The sequence below is a fragment of the Sebastes fasciatus genome, chromosome 5 (assembly GCF_043250625.1).
Source record: "Sebastes fasciatus isolate fSebFas1 chromosome 5, fSebFas1.pri, whole genome shotgun sequence".
Classification (NCBI taxonomy): domain Eukaryota; kingdom Metazoa; phylum Chordata; class Actinopteri; order Perciformes; family Sebastidae; genus Sebastes; species Sebastes fasciatus.
In genome coordinates, this window is record NC_133799.1 from 1506207 (window position 1) to 1525024 (window position 18818).

At 37.7% G+C, this 18818-nt stretch overlaps 2 protein-coding genes and 1 pseudogene across 3 annotated transcripts in view; 1 reads left to right on the forward strand and 2 right to left on the reverse strand.

Annotated features, from left to right (window-relative positions):
- The window catches only part of cyfip1 (cytoplasmic FMR1 interacting protein 1), a 41256-nt gene that overhangs the window by 15068 nt on the left and 7370 nt on the right, over positions 1 to 18818 (reverse strand). Inside the window, exons 2-16 of one of the 2 annotated variants that reach the window (XM_074636734.1) lie at positions 15043 to 15163; positions 13484 to 13573; positions 13050 to 13127; positions 12412 to 12513; positions 11519 to 11700; positions 9173 to 9269; positions 8454 to 8582; positions 8204 to 8308; positions 7771 to 7862; positions 6927 to 7044; positions 6145 to 6267; positions 4872 to 4997; positions 3849 to 4015; positions 2568 to 2715; positions 1246 to 1399 (exon numbers count right to left, since the gene is read on the reverse strand). In XM_074636734.1, the coding sequence (XP_074492835.1) occupies positions 1246 to 1399; positions 2568 to 2715; positions 3849 to 4015; positions 4872 to 4997; positions 6145 to 6267; positions 6927 to 7044; positions 7771 to 7862; positions 8204 to 8308; positions 8454 to 8582; positions 9173 to 9269; positions 11519 to 11700; positions 12412 to 12513; positions 13050 to 13127; positions 13484 to 13573; positions 15043 to 15159 (1828 nt within the window). In that variant the 5' untranslated portion in view covers positions 15160 to 15163. The remainder of the gene's footprint in view (positions 1 to 1245; positions 1400 to 2567; positions 2716 to 3848; positions 4016 to 4871; positions 4998 to 6144; positions 6268 to 6926; positions 7045 to 7770; positions 7863 to 8203; positions 8309 to 8453; positions 8583 to 9172; positions 9270 to 11518; positions 11701 to 12411; positions 12514 to 13049; positions 13128 to 13483; positions 13574 to 15042; positions 15164 to 18818) is intronic. The other variant, XM_074636735.1, reaches the window with a different exon arrangement.
- Positions 1 to 18818, forward strand: part of chst7 (carbohydrate (N-acetylglucosamine 6-O) sulfotransferase 7) — a 62979-nt gene that overhangs the window by 4645 nt on the left and 39516 nt on the right. The gene's annotated exons all lie outside the window — the stretch shown is intronic.
- LOC141768408 (uncharacterized) lies at positions 16891 to 18139 on the reverse strand (annotated as a pseudogene).

Below are 18818 nucleotides of genomic sequence, written 5' to 3' on the forward strand. Positions count from 1 at the left end.
GGAGGACGAGGACAGAAACAGCTTTAACTAGAAACTCAGACATGGAGGACGAGGACAGACACAGCTTTAACTAGAAACTCAGACATGGAGGACGAGGACAGAAACAGCTTTAACTAGAAACTCAGACATGGAGGACGAGGACAGAAACAGCTTCTACTAGAAACTCAGACATGGAGGACGAGGACAGAAACAGCTTCTACTAGAAACTCGGACATGGAGGACGAGGACAGAAACAGCTTCTACTAGAAACTCAGACATGGAGGACGAGGACAGAAACAGCTTCTACTAGAAACTCAGACATGGAGGACGAGGACAGAAACAGCTTCTACTAGAAACTCAGACATGGAGGACGAGGACAGAAACAGCTTTAACTAGAAACTCAGACATGGAGGACGAGGACAGACACAGCTTCTACTAGAAACTCGGACATGGAGGACGAGGACAGACACAGCTTCTACTAGAAACTCGGACATGGAGGACGAGGACAGACACAGCTTTAACTAGAAACTCAGACATGGAGGACGAGGACAGAAACAGCTTCTACTAGAAACTCAGACATGGAGGACGAGGACAGAAACAGCTTTAACTAGAAACTCAGACATGGAGGACGAGGACAGAAACAGCTTCTACTAGAAACTCAGACATGGAGGACGAGGACAGAAACAGCTTCTACTAGAAACTCAGACATGGAGGACGAGGACAGACACAGCTTTAACTAGAAACTCAGACATGGAGGACGAGGACAGACACAGCTTCTACTAGAAACTCGGACATGGAGGACGAGGACAGAAACAGCTTTAACTAGAAACTCAGACATGGAGGACGAGGACAGAAACAGCTTTAACTAGAAACTCAGACATGGAGGACGAGGACAGAAACAGCTTCTACTAGAAACTCAGACATGGAGGACGAGGACAGAAACAGCTTCTACTAGAAACTCAGACATGGAGGACGAGGACAGAAACAGCTTTAACTAGAAACTCAGACATGGAGGACGAGGACAGACACAGCTTTAACTAGAAACTCAGACATGGAGGACGAGGACAGAAACAGCTTTAACTAGAAACTCAGACATGGAGGACGAGGACAGAAACAGCTTTAACTAGAAACTCAGACATGGAGGACGAGGACAGACACAGCTTCTACTAGAAACTCAGACATGGAGGACGAGGACAGAAACAGCTTCTACTAGAAACCCAGAGGGCTCTGAAGGATCTACGGCGTCAGACTGTCCCTGTGTCTCACCGCTGAAGTTGAGCAGATGGGTGTAGAAGAAGGACTCGCGGTGGAACCTCTCGATGTCCATGATGGTGGGTCCGTCCAGGCTGCTGCGAAGAGTCTTCTTAGAGCCACTTTTATCAGCGATGAGAGACTCCAGCATCGTCCTCACCATGTAGAGCTGCATGGAAAGAACAGGAGCAACAGTAGATGAGGAACGCTGATCATATTTTGTCAGTTTTCATTAACAAAATGAACACCGATGATGATTAAATGAAAAATGAAAATAAAGAATGGAAGTGAGATGGTATTAGTGTGCTGATCACCCTACATCACACATCCTTTAAATACTGCTATAATAAGAATAATCTCATTATAAAGGTGTAAAAGCTCTTCTCTCATGTCACAATATTATCTCATTGACTAGGAAGTTTTCTTTTTTTCTCTGTTCTTTCCACCATAACGAACGAACATCAGCGGTGAGGCTGCAGTGCATTCTCTTTCTGATTATCACTCACATCACGCTCCAGTCCACCTCAGTGGGTAGCACTCTCTCGGACCTGTTCTCATGATCTCTATTTGTAATCTGTTGATTGAACTCCGATAAACACAGAAGGTGGTTGTTAATCTGGGTTTTGTAGTCCTGCACCTGGAACACAGATTAGTTCCTGGAACGGAGCTCTAAGCTGATCAATCTGTGAGCTTTATGCAACATGAGGGACGCTACGAACAAATAACAATATGTGTGATATATAACCTACAGTATACCTGCACAGGTGATGAGTATTCAGCACGGTAACGTATAGATTGAAATAGAGCCACACAGGTGCACTCTGGGTAGAAAGGCTAATTAATAAATGAAGAGGCCGCTAATTATAAGATCATGATCTTTATATTGTTGTTATCGAGCAGGCTGCTTCTCCTGAACTGGAAAGAACCCACAACCTCCCAGTTCCATGTCCTGGTTGAGAGACCTCATACGGCACTTTAAACTAGAGAAACACCTTTTTTAAATTTCATTTTATTATTTTATTTTATTTATTTATTTCTCATTGTGTGTTTTTGTTTGTTTTTAATCCTTTGCCAATTATTTCATCTGTTTTTTTTGTCCTTTTGTGCTCTTTTGTTTGTAAAATGTTGTTTCCATTGAACTTATCTGTGAAACTGAAAACCAATAAACACATTTAATAAAAATAAATAAATAAATGAAGTGACAAACTGAAGAGAGAATAATGCAGAATACAGAATAGGAGGAGCGTCTGAGCTCCTATTATGTCTGGTATCAGGGGAGGATTCACGTCTGACATGCTCAAAAGGGAAGGTTAAGACGTGGCGGCGGTGAGACCGACCTGTGTGCTGGACGGCCCGACGGCTCGGCGAGGGACCTTGATATCGAAGCCTCCTTTGGGATCTTTCTCTCCGCGGAGGGCCGGGTCGTTGTGCGGCTCCCGGCCGGTCTCCCAGTCACACACCGTCTTCCTGATGGCCTGGAGGACGCTGCAGCGACACCACAAGTCAAAAACATGAGCTTGTCTTGTCATAAAGCTTCCCTTTGTGTACGCAGGAAATATCGCTGCTTGTGACAAATTTGCTGGAGAGTTCAATGTTTTTATAGACTTTATACGGAGGTTTGTGACGGAGCAGCTGCACAAGAGTTCACTGGAGCATTCAGGGACAGATTCAACATCACATCCAACAGAAATATGATTATACACAGATATGAATACAGTCATATTTCAATAGTTACATTTTGATGGCCTTAAAAGGAATATTTCAAACAAAAATAAATAAATATATATATATACGGTATATATATATATATATATATACCGTATATATAAATATATATATATATATAAATATAAATATATATATATATAAATATAAATATATATATATATAAATATAAATATATATATATATACAGTACATATAAATATATATATATATATATATATATATATATATACACAGTATATATAAATATATATATATATATATATATATATATATATATTTATATATATATATATATTTATATGTATATATAAATATATATATATATTTATTTCTATTAGGACTGTCAAAGTTAACATGATAATGACGCGTTGATGCAAATTTAAAGCTAGAGTAAAGATACTGGCATCATATGAAACTACAGGTATATAAGCATTAAGTATTAGTATTAAATCTCCGTTTAAGGTGCATTTTGAACAGATAAAAAAATGTGTGATTAATTTGTGATTAATCAGGATTTGAATTGATTGACAGCCCTACAAATATACAGTATATTTATATTAATTAAATCTGCAATAACAATATTTTTTGGACACTTGGGGGCAGCGGAAACAAGAGTTTCTATCCACCTGATGAATGGAAGTCTGCTGTTTGGTGCTATGGAGCTCTCATACAGTGGGGACAACAGCTGTAAAGATTTAGCCTAAGTTTGGAGCGTTATTTAACCTCCTTCCCGACACATTTTTGGTCAGTAGTGCCACTCGGCCTCGGCTCAATTAAGGATCATTAATCATTAATTATTCCATCCCCGGATACAGGGATGGAATAATTCACACATACATGATAACTATGTTCAGTCTGCGGCTGAGATGTGACTGTGAGTACGTCCGTACCTCTGGATGACGTTCTTCTTCTTCTTGATGGCGTGTCTCAGCGGGTCGCGCAGAGTGACTTGAGCAAAGTCCTGCAGAGCCGAGTAGATGGTGTGACGGATGGCGTGATTGAACACGCTCTCCATGCGTCCCATCAACACCTGCAGTCCCTTTATCATCGCCATCACCTGCCAGAAGCACCACATTTAAGACTACTAGCTGTTCAGAAAGACATACAGTATATGTGTGCAATTATGGAGTCATAAGAGTTCACAATTATAAAGAATAAATCTGTAAAAGAATTAGAAAATAAATGTGGAAATATAAAGAGGAATAAATAAAAGAATAAATAGGTAAATCAAAAATGTGGAAATATAACGAGAACAAAATTAAAGAACAAATAAATGTTGAAATATATAGAGAATTAAATAAAATAATAAATGAGTAAGTAAAAAATCTGGAAATATAAATGAAAAAAAATAATGAATACATTTAGAAATATAAAGAGAAATAAATAAAAGAATAAATAAGTAAATAGAAAAATGTGGAAATATAAAGAGAACAAATTAAAAAACAAATAAATGTTTAATATATAGAGTATTAAATTAAATAATAAATAAGTAAATACAAAATGTGGAAATATAAAGAGGAAAAAAATAAAAGAATAAAAAAATGTGGATATATAAAGACAAATAGAAAATAAAAGAATAATTATGGCATTTTCATTTATTTGTTTTATCTTTTTCTATAGTTTTAAGAATATAGTTATTTATCTATTTTTACATACATATAAATTACTGCATTTTTTTGTATAGTTTTATCTATTATTTATTTGTATAGCTTTATTTTTCCTTTCCTTTCTTTTGCTATTCCTTGAAGGGCCACGCTGTCAATCAACTGGCTTTGGGCGGGCCTTCCTGCTCAGGCTGAGTAGTTGATCTCTAAACCTAATATTCTATATACATTGATTTTGTTATTGTTTTACATATTTATCCTTCATCATGGCACTCCTCTGACTCCATACACGATGACGTCATAACTGACCTCCACCAGAGCGAACTTCTCCTCGCTGGTGTAGTTGTATCTGGTGGCTCTCTCGTACTCCTCGGCGTTGTCGGGACACTCCTTGTTGGAGTACTTGTCGGTTGGATGAACCAGTTTCCAGGAGTACTGTAAGGGAAAGGATTTAAAGGATGTGATCAACCATAAATCAATCAGGGAGTAATAATTACTACCAGAACAATATTTAACCTGCAAAGACCTCTTTGCAAAGAATTTACACAAAAGGTAATTAAATTAAATGAATCGATGTGTCGCAGCAATCCTTCTGAATACGTGATCCAGTATTGTTCTACAAACAGGAACTATTATCCTGTTAAATCAGTTTGTTTTTAAGAAAAGATGATTGAATAAAATATTGAAATATTAATGAGACACGTTTTTGATATTTATTTTGTGTAAACTAATTCTTATATTAATCAGGAAATATAAACATATGTCTTTAGAATAATTAATAAATAAATCGTTAGATTAACTGACAAATAAAAAAATATATATTGTTAGATTAATCAATAAAAAAATAATCATTAGGTGCAGCTCAAGTCAACTATATTATATCTCAACAGAAATGATTAGGGCTGTCAATCGATTCAAATAATTAACTGCGATTAAATGCAAATTAATCGCACATCTTTATTTGTTCAAAATGTACCTTAAAGGAAAATTTATCAAGCATTTAACACTCAAATATGCTGCTTTATGCAAATGTACGTATATATTTATTATTGTAAATCAATGAACAACACAAATCAATGACAGATATTGATCCAGAAACCCTCACAGGTACTGCATTTAGCATAAAACAATATGCTCCAATCATAACATGTCAAACTGCAGCCCAACAGGCAACAACAGCTGTCAGTGTGTCAGTGTGCTGACTTGACTATGACTTGCCCCAAACTGCATGTGATGATCATAAAGTGGGCATGTCTGTAAAGGGGAGACTCGTGGGTACCCATAGAACCCATTTACATTCACTGATCTGGAGGTCAGAGGTCAAGGGACCCCTTTGAAAATGGCCATGACAGTTTTTCCTCGCCAAAGTTTGCAGCGTTATTTACCCTCCTTCATGACCAGCTAGTCTGACATCAGTATCACTTTAGTTTTAAAACTGAGACCGCTACAACCTCCCAAAGATCAATTGCGTTAATGCGTTAAAAAAACTAGTGTCGTTAACATGAATTTGCGTTAACGTGTTATTATCGTGTTAACTTTGACAGCCCTAGAAATGATTAATTGCACGTTGTTTGGTCCTCACCACTTCCATGACGTGAGCGCTCCACTGGGAGAGCAGCTGAATGCCCTGCAGGGCCAGGTCGAACAGCTTCCTGTACTCTGAGTCCGTCTTCTGGGCTTCCTGTCGCCCTGATCCCGTCACCACCTGCAACACGGACACAAATAATAAACACACTTTAACACACCGAACCAAACGCCGGCTGCCCACAACATAACATCATGACTGGTAAGAAAGCTGCACCGTAGAGGACGTGATCATTTAGATGTCTCCCCCATTGCTGACATTTCTGTCCTCAGTACATCAGCGTCTCTGATCCACTAGTCAGTCACTTAAACTTCCATCTGAGTTACACTGAATTGTGACCCCTGAAAATCCACTGAGGCATTAAGACATCTGCTGAAAAGCTGGTTCCATCACCGCCGGGAACTCAAACAGCCCGAACATCATGAAGAGAGACGACTGGTACACGAGACGGTCTGTCCAAACAGCCAGGTGGGGGCGTGCACTAAAGCTTTTCTTTATGTAATATGGGCTCATATCTGAATGGTGAACATAAGACTGTAATGTACTGATCCACTCTTCAGTAGTATCAGCATATGCTCACCTCAAAGATGACAGAGGCAGAACATACACAACACAACCACAGCAGGACATCGCTCTGCTCCCGTGCTGCTACTCCTGTCTGTTTCTACTAACTTCATCTACTGTAGTAACACACTGACTATGGAGAAGAACCTCATACAACCACACTGAGAAACACCTGAACTATCCCTTTAACCCCTTTAATGGATTTCCATACTAACCTCACTGTTGCTGTAGCGAGCCAGCTCCGAGATGAAGCGCATGTGATCCTCGCGGATCTGAATCATCTGTTCACAGATGTTGTACTGAGGGCTGCTGGAGATGGACGTACAGGTCCACCTGGAGGGACAGAGAGGACAGAAGCACAGTGAGGAATATACCGGGACTAACGCTGTCAATCCATTACAAGATTTAATCGCCATTAAACGCAAATTAATCACACATTTTTCTATCTGTTCTAAATGAACCTTAAAGGGAGATTTGTCAAGTATTTAATCCTCTTATCAACATGGAGTGGACAAATATGCTGCTTTATGCAATTGTATGTAAATATGTATTATTTTAAATCAATTAACAACAAAAAACAACAACAGATATTTTCCAGAAACCCTCACAGGTTCTGCATTTAGAATAAAGATTTAGCATGTCCGAAAAAATGTCAAAATAAATGTAAAAAAAAAATAAGTGAAAAAACGGTCAAAAAAAGTCTGAAAAAAATCAACTACATTTTTTTTTTAAAAATCTGAAAAAAGTCAGACAAATATCCAACAAATGTCAGAAAAAAGACAGAAAAAAGTCAGAAAAATATGCTCCAATCATAACATGGCAAACTGCAGCCCAACAGGCAACAACAGCTGTCATGTGTCAGTGTGCTGACTTGACTATGACTTGCCCCAAACGTACAACCCCGTTCAAAATGAAATGCGTTTTCACTGCACTGCCAAACTGGTCTGAATGCAGCTACTCTCTTTCTTTTTTCATAAAATGTATAATAATGATTTAATATAATAATTCAATGAGCTCATCCTGACCCTGATCCTACAGAAAGGTGTGTTTTCCTCTCACCTGGATTTGTTGTCTTCAAAGTGACAGCTGGTCTTGATGTAGCGGGACAACTCGATCTGCATGTCTCCGAACAGAGGGACCACCTGCAGCTGCTGTGGACGCCAACAACAACAACACACATCTGCAGTGTTAATAAGACCACATTAAACAGTGGAGACCAAGGAGGGTGCAAAACATCCACTGTGGGAACAAAAAGGCTTTCTTTTCATCATCTGTGTATTTCTGAAGAGTGGACAATAATAAGCAAACAAAAACATTCTTATTCATCTTAAACATGAGGATTTCTGTTTTATATCATTGTAATGTAACCTGAATATATTCTGTAGTTTGGACGGTCTTTCAGAACAAAACTGAGAATTATAAATAAACTGTAGCGTGGTGAATTATAATAAAACTTGTTAAATTATGACATTCTGTGAACACACGTCCATACCTTGAAGAACTTGTCGATCTTGGTCAGGTTGATTCTCTTCTTGGCATCTAGTTTGTAGATGTTGCTGCTGTTTCCGTCCATGAGGTACAAGCCGAACCCCATCACCTGGGCAGAGGAGGTTATATAGGTTATATATACTCTATATATATACTCTCTATATATATATATATATATATATAGAGAGTATATAGGAGGTCCATTACTGTCAACAACGCTCCGGCAGATTAACACTCTCAGGTGCTTCTCTTACTTTGAGCAGCATGTGCTTCTCGTTGGGGGTGAGGTACATCTTGTTCTCGTAGTATTCCACACACAGGTTGACGATGTCGGCCAGCAGCTCCTCGTATCCGTTAATCACCTCCAGCTGCTGCTGCAGAGACTGAACACACAATATAGACAAAATATTAACTTATATCAGTCAAACTGTACATTTCCAGAGGTCTCCTCCTCTCCAAAACAAACACTGAATAAAGCAGCTTCACGTTAAATATCAGTGTTTCTCCGACGCTGTTCGGCGGACGCAGGACGTCCCGGAGAGGCTGCGAGCCGAGCTGACGCTAACGTTTGCTCAGCTTCAGAAAACTTCAGATCCAGACGTCTGACGACTAAAATCTTTCATCAGGTTCAAATATAAAAACCACCAAGATCTAAAAAGTGTGTTGTTAAAATGTGGCTCAAAACTGGATAGAAGGTCAGTTTCAGACGGTTTCAGACGCTGACGCAGCACAGAGAGGACTTGATGACACCGATGACAGGCGACCAAATGAAACTCACCGTTACCTCCATTCAAATTATTAATATTAATATTTCTCTGGTTTGAACATTGTTGGAAACATTTGGGATGATGTCAGAACACAACTCAACAACATATATAACACAGGTCTAATTGTTTTTAGACATTGTAATGAACCCTGAGATGATGTAATCCTGATGATGTTGAGTGAACAGTTCGGTGCACATGTGACCAACCTGAGTGATTTTGTTGTGGTTTGCCAGAAACATGGACAAGTTCTGAGACTCCTGGATGGACGAAGGCTCAGACATCTTCCTGAGGAACTGGGCCGCTCTGGACCAAAAGGAAGGAAACAAGATTTAGTTTGAATTTAAAAAATCACAGCAGCAGGAAAGAAAAAAAGGCTCGTCGTCAAGCACCAACATTATCTATATAAAAGATTTATATTGATCCAATATTATGAGAGCATATGTAACTAACGTATGTAACTAACGTATGTAACTAACGTATGTAACACACGTATGTAACTAACGTATGTAACTAACGTATGTAACTAACGTATGTAACTAACGTATGTAACTAACGTATGTAACACACGTATGTAACACACGTATGTAACACACGTATGTAACTAACGTATGTAACTAACGTATGTAACTAACGTATGTAACACACGTATGTAACTAACGTATGTAACACACGTATGTAACTAACGTATGTAACACACGTATGTAACTAACGTATGTAACTAACGTATGTAACTAACGTATGTAACTAACGTATGTAACACACGTATGTAACACACGTATGTAACACACGTATGTAACTAACGTATGTAACTAACGTATGTAACTAACGTATGTAACACACGTATGTAACTAACGTATGTAACACACGTATGTAACACACGTATGTAACTAACGTATGTAACTAACGTATGTAACACACGTATGTAACTAACGTATGTAACACACGTATGTAACTAACGTATGTAACACACGTATGTAACTAACGTATGTAACACACGTATGTAACTAACGTATGTAACTAACGTATGTAACACACGTATGTAACTAACGTATGTAACTAACGTATGTAACTAACGTATGTAACACACGTATGTAACACACGTATGTAACTAACGTATGTAACTAACGTATGTAACTAACGTATGTAACTAACGTATGTAACTAACGTATGTAACACACGTATGTAACACACGTATGTAACTAACGTATGTAACTAACGTATGTAACACACGTATGTAACTAACGTATGTAACTAACGTATGTAACTAACGTATGTAACACACGTATGTAACACACGTATGTAACTAACGTATGTAACACACGTATGTAACTAACGTATGTAACTAACGTATGTAACTAACGTATGTAACACACGTATGTAACTAACGTATGTAACACACGTATGTAACTAACGTATGTAACACACGTATGTAACACACGTATGTAACTAACGTATGTAACTAACGTATGTAACACACGTATGTAACTAACGTATGTAACACACGTATGTAACTAACGTATGTAACTAACGTATGTAACACACGTATGTAACACACGTATGTAACTAACGTATGTAACTAACGTATGTAACTAACGTATGTAACACACGTATGTAACTAACGTATGTAACTAACGTATGTAACACACGTATGTAACTAACGTATGTAACTAACGTATGTAACTAACGTATGTAACACACGTATGTAACTAACGTATGTAACTAACGTATGTAACACACGTATGTAACACACGTATGTAACACACGTATGTAACTAACGTATGTAACTAACGTATGTAACTAACGTATGTAACTAACGTATGTAACTAACGTATGTAACACATACAAGACTTTTATAAAAGTTATAATTGACACAATTTTCAACATCATCCACAAAGAACTGATATGCATGTACGGAAGAGATTTGTATTCTTGGTCTTATTCCAGAAGCATCGACTCTCAGAACTCATGAAAGTAAGTTGAATAAACTTCGCCGAATACAAGCGAAGCGTCTTATTGCTCGACATCGGAAAAGTGTTTGTTGTCCTTCTTTGAACATGATTCCATATTTAAAATTCAGTGTGACTTCCCGGTGATATCTCGGTGAAAATACGTCCATAAATCTGCTTAGAAATCACAGAACAAAGAGCATATACTGTTAACAATCATTGTGTTTTTAAGTTGTTCAGTAATTCCAAAGTAATCCAGTGATAGTTGTCTGAACATCAACAGGAGCGCTGCTAACAGGACTCGCCAACAGCTGATTCAGCATTCATTTATAGGCTTTAAGTTGTAGCTCACAGCTGATCACTGCATCTGTGGCATTATACTTCCTGTTTAAATCCCCAACATGATGGGAACTGTAGTTCCAAAACCTGGGTCATTATCTTGTATACCGTTTTCCCTGATTCCCTGCTGTCTTAACAGAAATGCTGCTCCAGCAGTGAGGACCAGGAGGAGAACCTGTAGAGATGCTGACTGAGTGCTGCTGCCCTCTAGTGTCTGTTGTGTGAATCAGTTTGTGTGAATGAAAGCAGTTTAATGTCTCCGAGTACCGTTTGTAGGCGGAGTGGTCGTTCTTCACGCTGCATTTCATGTTCTTCAGCTCGTCCAGAACGGCGAACATGTTGATGAACTTCCCGAGGGTCAGCAGGTACGCCTCGGAGACGAAGTCCTTCCGTCGCTCGGTGTGACAGAGACGCCGGACTTCACCGCAGAAACGGTCGATGGCGGTTCGCTGGGAGGGAGAGAGACGGGAGACGGGGTTAGGATTTTAAGGTCAGGGGTTTTAAAAGTTTTTTTTTTAAGCTTTTCTTTAAGTCAAATTTAAGTTAAGTTTTTAAGTTTCACTTTTTGATTTTTTTGATTATTTTTTAAGTTGAAATATTTTCAAGTTAAGTTTTACGTTCAATTTTTTTTAGTTTTTAAAGTTTTTAAGTCATTTTTTTAAGTTTAACATTTTGATTTTTTATAGTTTTTTAAGTTGAAGTATTTTGAAGTTAAGTTGTCACATTATGAATTTTTTAAGTTTTTTAAACAAAGATTTTAAGTTTTACATTTACATTTTTTTTTTTATTAAGTTGAAGTATTTTTAAGTTAAGTTGAGTTTTACATCTTAATTTTTTAAGTTCTTAATGTTTTTTTTTAAGTTAAGATTCACATTATGAATTAAAGTTTTTTAAACTGAGTTTTTAAGTTTTACATTTCAAGTTTTTTTAAGTTTTTTTAATTTAAAGTTTTTTAATGTTTCTGAAACTCGTCCAGCCGACGGTGGAGGAGCGTCTCGGCTGACAGACGGTGGAGGAGCGTCCCGGCTGACAGACGGTGGAGGAGCGTCCCGGCTGACAGACGGTGGAGGAGCGTCCCGGCTGACAGACGGTGGAGGAGCGTCCCGGCTGACAGACGGTGGAGGAGCGAGCGTCCCGGCTGAGTGTAGAACGTAAATCACCTGGAAGTACATGAAGTTCATCAGCTTGGTGACCTCCGGCTCCAGGACCTCCACGGTCTTCTCGTAGATCTCCACTCTGTTGGGCTGCTCGTTGCATTTCACCTGAGAGACAAAAGAAGAATCGTTAAGGGAAAGGAAGGTTAGACCTTTAAAAACTGGAGATCATTTATTAAGCATGATCCTGTTTAAATTGATCTAAAGTAAAAACCATGTTAGCGACAGCAGCCTTTCAACGAATAACGAAACTACCAAAACGACTTTGCTCTCAAAAACTAAAAAATGTGTATAGTTCAAAAAACTTCTGGAGAGTGAAGTGAAACCTCATGAAGCTTTTGAGATATGATCATCATCGGGAGATTATTTTCTCCATTAACTGTTTTGTCTACAACATGTCAGGAAGTTGTTATACTGTAGAAGTGCGTATCACAGAGCCGACAGTGACTTGTGTGTATTCAAACAGCCCAAAACCCAAATATATTAAAGTTACAGGTGATAACAGACAAATAGATTCAGATTCCAGAAGTATTTCTGCGTCGACGATGACTAAAATGATTAACAGATTTTCAAAATAGTTGCCAATTAATGGTTTGAGCTCTCCGTCCAGTATGATATCAGTATGAGAGCGTGCAGCGGTTTACCTGTGGTATGGCCCGTGAGCAGCTCCTCCAGGTGTAGAGCATGATGGCGTACTCCTGCCCCTCCTCCAGCATCACGTTCTGGTTCAACCAACACAACAACATCAGTCTCATCTGAACACACACACGGAGAACCACGACATGCTCCGCTGCTTCTATTCTACCTCTTTTATTCCCAGAGGGTTGGATTCAGACCCCGACCAATTAGAGCCCTCACTAATTAGACACAAAGCCCCGTTCTTCCCGTCAGAGACGCTCCAGAGCATCCGTTCGGTTCTGGGCCTGGATCCTAGAAGCTGCCTGCTAGACAAAACCAACCGGTCTGCTGGGACTAAACCAGATTCCTGTTCACGAGACCCTGACCCCATTCTGCTGGACTTATCTTTCCCACCAGGTCCTGACAGAGATCAGAGAGAAGTGAAACCCTCCTACTGTACCATGCTGGAGTGGACGGTGGCCTGCTCGATGTATCTGGCGATGCCGGTGACGAACGCATTCCGGTCCTCAAAGTTGGTGTTGAAGTTGGGCTGCGGGGAGACGATGACACCGGTAAGACATCGGTAAGACATCGGTAAGACATCGGTAAGACATCGGTAAGACATCGGTAAGACATCGGTAAGACATCGGTAAAACATCGGTAAAACGTCGGTAAGACATCGGTAAGACGTCGGTAAGACGTCGGTAAGACGTCGGTAAGACGTCGGTAAGACGTCGGTAAGATGTCGGTAAGACATCGGTAAGACATCGGTAAGACATCGGGGTGGAAATCACAAGTTTCTTAGACAATAATATGATATTATCTGATGTCACCATTCAATTCAGGGGCCTGCGATCGATATGAGACGATGTCTTATACCCATTTAACACAATCACTTACATTTATAGCAAATAAAATATGATTTGACAATTTTATTACTGGGCTCTAAATATATAAAAATAAAGATTCCTTTTTGTTAGCAAAAGGATTATTTTACAATTAAATTCCAACGTGTAACAAAATTTCTTTTTCATTATTAAAACACATATTGAAACCATAAAAATAAAATAATATAAGAAATTATAGGAATCCTTATTAATTATAGGAAATGTGGTCATAATATATATTATTGATAATGAACCTACCCTTGTATCAAATATACTTTAACTACATATTATTATTATTATTATTATTATTAATAATTATTATCATTAATAATAATAATAAAAATAACAATAATAATAATAATTGTTAATAATAATAATTTGTATTATTATTATTATAATAACTAAATGAAAATATAAAAATATAAGATACATTCAAAGTAATGACTGAAATAATAAAGAAAAAAAACATGTAAAAAAAAATATATATATATATATATATATATTTATATATATATATCGGATAAATATATAAATAATAAACACATATATCTAGTGCACATACATGTTTATAAATCTGAATGCATCAGTAGCGATCACAGTTTGAAGAAATAATAATAACCCATCTCCCCCGCCTGGCTCTTCAAGACACTTCAATGAAAAACAATCTTTTATTTCTAATAAAAAGGAATAAAAATAGACCTGTTGTTTACCTTCTTCTGATGCTGCTGCAGTGTTTACTGTTTACTGATGTATATGTGTATGCGGCAAATATGGGTTCTAATTATAATATTATTCAGTGGGTTTTATATCCCATCTCATGTTATGTATTCTATGCATTATATTTCATCTTATTGTTATTTGATTTTATCAAGTGTCTTTTTTTTCCTTCTTATTTTTATTAATAATTTGACTCTTTTTCTATGTAACTAAAGCACATGAAACATCTCCATGTCTGTTCATCTCTCACATCAGAAAGAACCCGATATAAACACAAAGAACATATGTTGACTAAATGATTAACCAATGTACCTAAAGTCAGTTCTAGAGAGGAACTTCTATATCCGTGAGCAGTTATTTTAATATCATAAAATAAGGTCATGCAGCAGCAGAGGAAGTTGTCAGGACGGCTGACCTGGAACATGATGGAGGAGGGCAGCGGCTCGATGCATGGCTGCTGGTCCGGCAGCGGCAGCTCCTCCAGCAGGTCCACGTTGGACAGGGCGTCTTCTAAAGTCACGGTGGACGCCATCCTGCTGCAGAGGACACAAACAGTCACGTTGACAAGCAGAAACCTACAGTTCTTTATCAAACACAATCAAACATGGCAGCCTCTCTGCACCTGACTGACAGACCACACTTCATCTTTGGTGTGTATTCTTTTGGTTATATGTTGTTTTAGTTTGACAACAGTCACAGTGGGAGGTGTAACGGAGAGACTTTTCTGTAGGAGGGTGAATCCTGGAGCTGCAGGACAGCGTGGAGCATCGTGGAGGAAACTAAACTGACCTTCATCCTAAAAAACAACAAGAACTAGCTAGTAAGCCGATGCAGCTGCAGACAGAGCACCGGTGGAACGGTGAACCAATTTGCTGGAGAGCTTCAGTGCTTCATGAAGCTTCATCTCACCATCACCACAAACAGCTATCAGGCTGCTTCCTCAGAATGAACCAACAGGGTCAGAGCTGAACCAGGACCTCAACACTGCTGAGGACAAACTGACCTCATCTATCAGTTATCTCTATATCTTCACACCTTCTTTCTTTCACACGCCGCCTCCGTCAGTGACCCGAGTTCTGTGTGCATGTTTTACAAACCTGAACATCCTGCATGCAGGCAACAGAACTAAATTAAATGCAGATAGATCGGTACTGTATTAGATGAGTACTACTGTATTAGATGAGTACTACTGTATTAGATGAGTACTACTGTATTAGATCAGTATACTGTATTAGATGAGTACTACTGTATTAGATGAGTACTACTGTATTAGATCAGTATACTGTATTGGATGAGTACTACTGTATTAGATGAGTACTACTGTATTAGATCAGTATACTGTATTAGATGAGTACTACTGTATTAGATGAGTACTACTGTATTAGATCAGTATACTGTATTAGATGAGTACTACTGTATTAGATGAGTACTACTGTATTAGATCAGTATACTGTATTAGATGAGTACTACTGTATTAGATCAGTATACTGTATTAGATGAGTACTACTGTATTAGATGAGTACTACTGTATTAGATCAGTATACTGTATTAGATCAGTATACTGTATTAGATCAGTATACTGTATTGGATGAGTACTACTGTATTAGATGAGTACTACTGTATTAGATCAGTATACTGTATTAGATCAGTATACTGTATTAGATGAGTACTACTGTATTAGATCAGTATACTGTATTAGATGAGTACTACTGTATTAGATCAGTATACTGTATTAGATGAGTACTACTGTATTAGATCAGTATACTGTATTAGATGAGTACTACTGTATTAGATGAGTACTACTGTATTAGATCAGTATACTGTATTAGATCAGTATACTGTATTAGATCAGTATACTGTATTGGATGAGTACTACTGTATTAGATGAGTACTACTGTATTAGATCAGTATACTGTATTAGATCAGTATACTGTATTAGATGAGTACTACTGTATTAGATCAGTATACTGTATTAGATGAGTACTACTGTATTAGATCAGTATACTGTATTAGATCAGTATACTGTATTAGATCAGTACTACTGTATTAGATGAGTACTACTGTATTAGATGAGTACTACTGTATTAGATGAGTACTACTGTATTAGATCAGTATACTGTATTAGATCAGTATACTGTATTAGATGAGTACTACTGTATTAGATGAGTACTACTGTATTAGATGAGTACTACTGTATTAGATCAGTATACTGTATTAGATGAGTACTACTGTATTAGATGAGTACTACTGTATTAGATCAGTACTACTGTATTAGATCAGTATACTGTATTAGATGAGTATACTGTATTGGATGAGTACTACTGTATTAGATCAGTACTACTGTATTAGATGAGTATACTGTATTAGATCAGTATACTGTATTAGATGAGTATACTGTATTAGATGAGTACTACTGTATTAGATCAGTATACTGTATTAGATGAGTATACTGTATTAGATCAGTATACTGTATTAGATGAGTATACTGTATTAGATGAGTACTACTGTATTAGATCAGTATACTGTATTAGATGAGTATACTGTATTAGATCAGTACTACTGTATTAGATGAGTATACTGTATTAGATCAGTATACTGTATTAGATGAGTATACTGTATTAGATGAGTACTACTGTATTAGATCAGTATACTGTATTAGATCAGTATACTGTATTAGATCAGTATACTGTATTAGATGAGTATACTGTATTAGATCAGTATACTGTATTAGATGAGTATACTGTATTAGATCAGTATACTGTATTAGATGAGTACTACTGTATTAGATCAGTATACTGTATTAGATCAGTATACTGTATTGGATGAGTACTACTGTATTGGATGAGTATACTGTATTAGATCAGTATACTGTATTAGATGAGTACTACTGTATTAGATCAGTATACTGTATTAGATGAGTATACTGTATTGGATGAGTACTACTGTATTAGATCAGTACTACTGTATTAGATGAGTATACTGTATTGGATGAGTACTACTGTATTAGATCAGTATACTGTATTGGATGAGTATACTGTATTAGATCAGTATACTGTATTGGATGAGTACTACTGTATTAGATCAGTATACTGTATTGGATGAGTACTACTGTATTAGATCAGTACTACTGTATTAGATGAGTATACTGTATTGGATGAGTACTACTGTATTAGATCAGTATACTGTATTAGATGAGTATACTGTATTAGATCAGTATACTGTATCAGTGTTGAGGTTTGCTTTGGTTTGCATTCTCACTGTGCTGCTGACTGCTGACTTTTTGGACGTCACCGACACCAAACAATCAAAAAACCTTTTGCAATCAGAATTGACAGCAGTGAGTCAAACAATCCACAGGCCGACTGACCGCCAACACAAAAGCCCGGCAGTCACCGTGCGCACGGACCTGAGGTCAGAGGAGGTCAGAGGAGGTCACCGACCTCCTGATCTGGAGATGGAAGAACAACACCGAGGACACAGAGGGATGCAAGAACGAGAATCTGGCGATCCATTTTCTACGTCAGATTTTGCCAAGTGAATTTTGTTGTTGTAATATTCATTTTGGCCACAAGAGCCTGACGTGAGCCTGACGTGCACCACAACCAAAGAACGTACAATATATCGCTAAGAAGTGAAAGTGTTCGTTCCATGTCCTCATCAGCGCCCAGCAGCAGAGCTTCGCCTCCGCCATTTTGGACTGAAAGCGACAACCAGACACCAGTAAAACATCCGCCTATAAAGAGACGTACAAAAGTAAAAACTACATTATTTCTATTCTATTGTCATATTTAATGTCTCTACCAATATTTCCGGTGTTGAACAATAAAAATATTATAAATATAATAAGCAGTTGTAAAAAGAAACACCGGTTTGGTCTCTTTGCTTCTTCTCTCGTTGATCTGGTTACTGAATTCTAACAAAATAATCACCATTTGATCTAAACGTTATCTGAATGACCAGATGTTGAACTGTTGCTGTGCAGCTGTAGTAAATGATTTATCTGTGGACAGAAGTAGAAGTAACATGTTTCCGCTCCATGTTGATGAAACAAACTAACTATCTTGATGCTATCAGACCGGAGGCCGGCTAGAAGAGCTAGAAGAGGATAGAACTTCTCCTCCCTTTACTGGAAGTTAGTTTCTCTGATTGTCATCAGGATTACAGATAAACTACCGGCCTTCTTTTCATGAA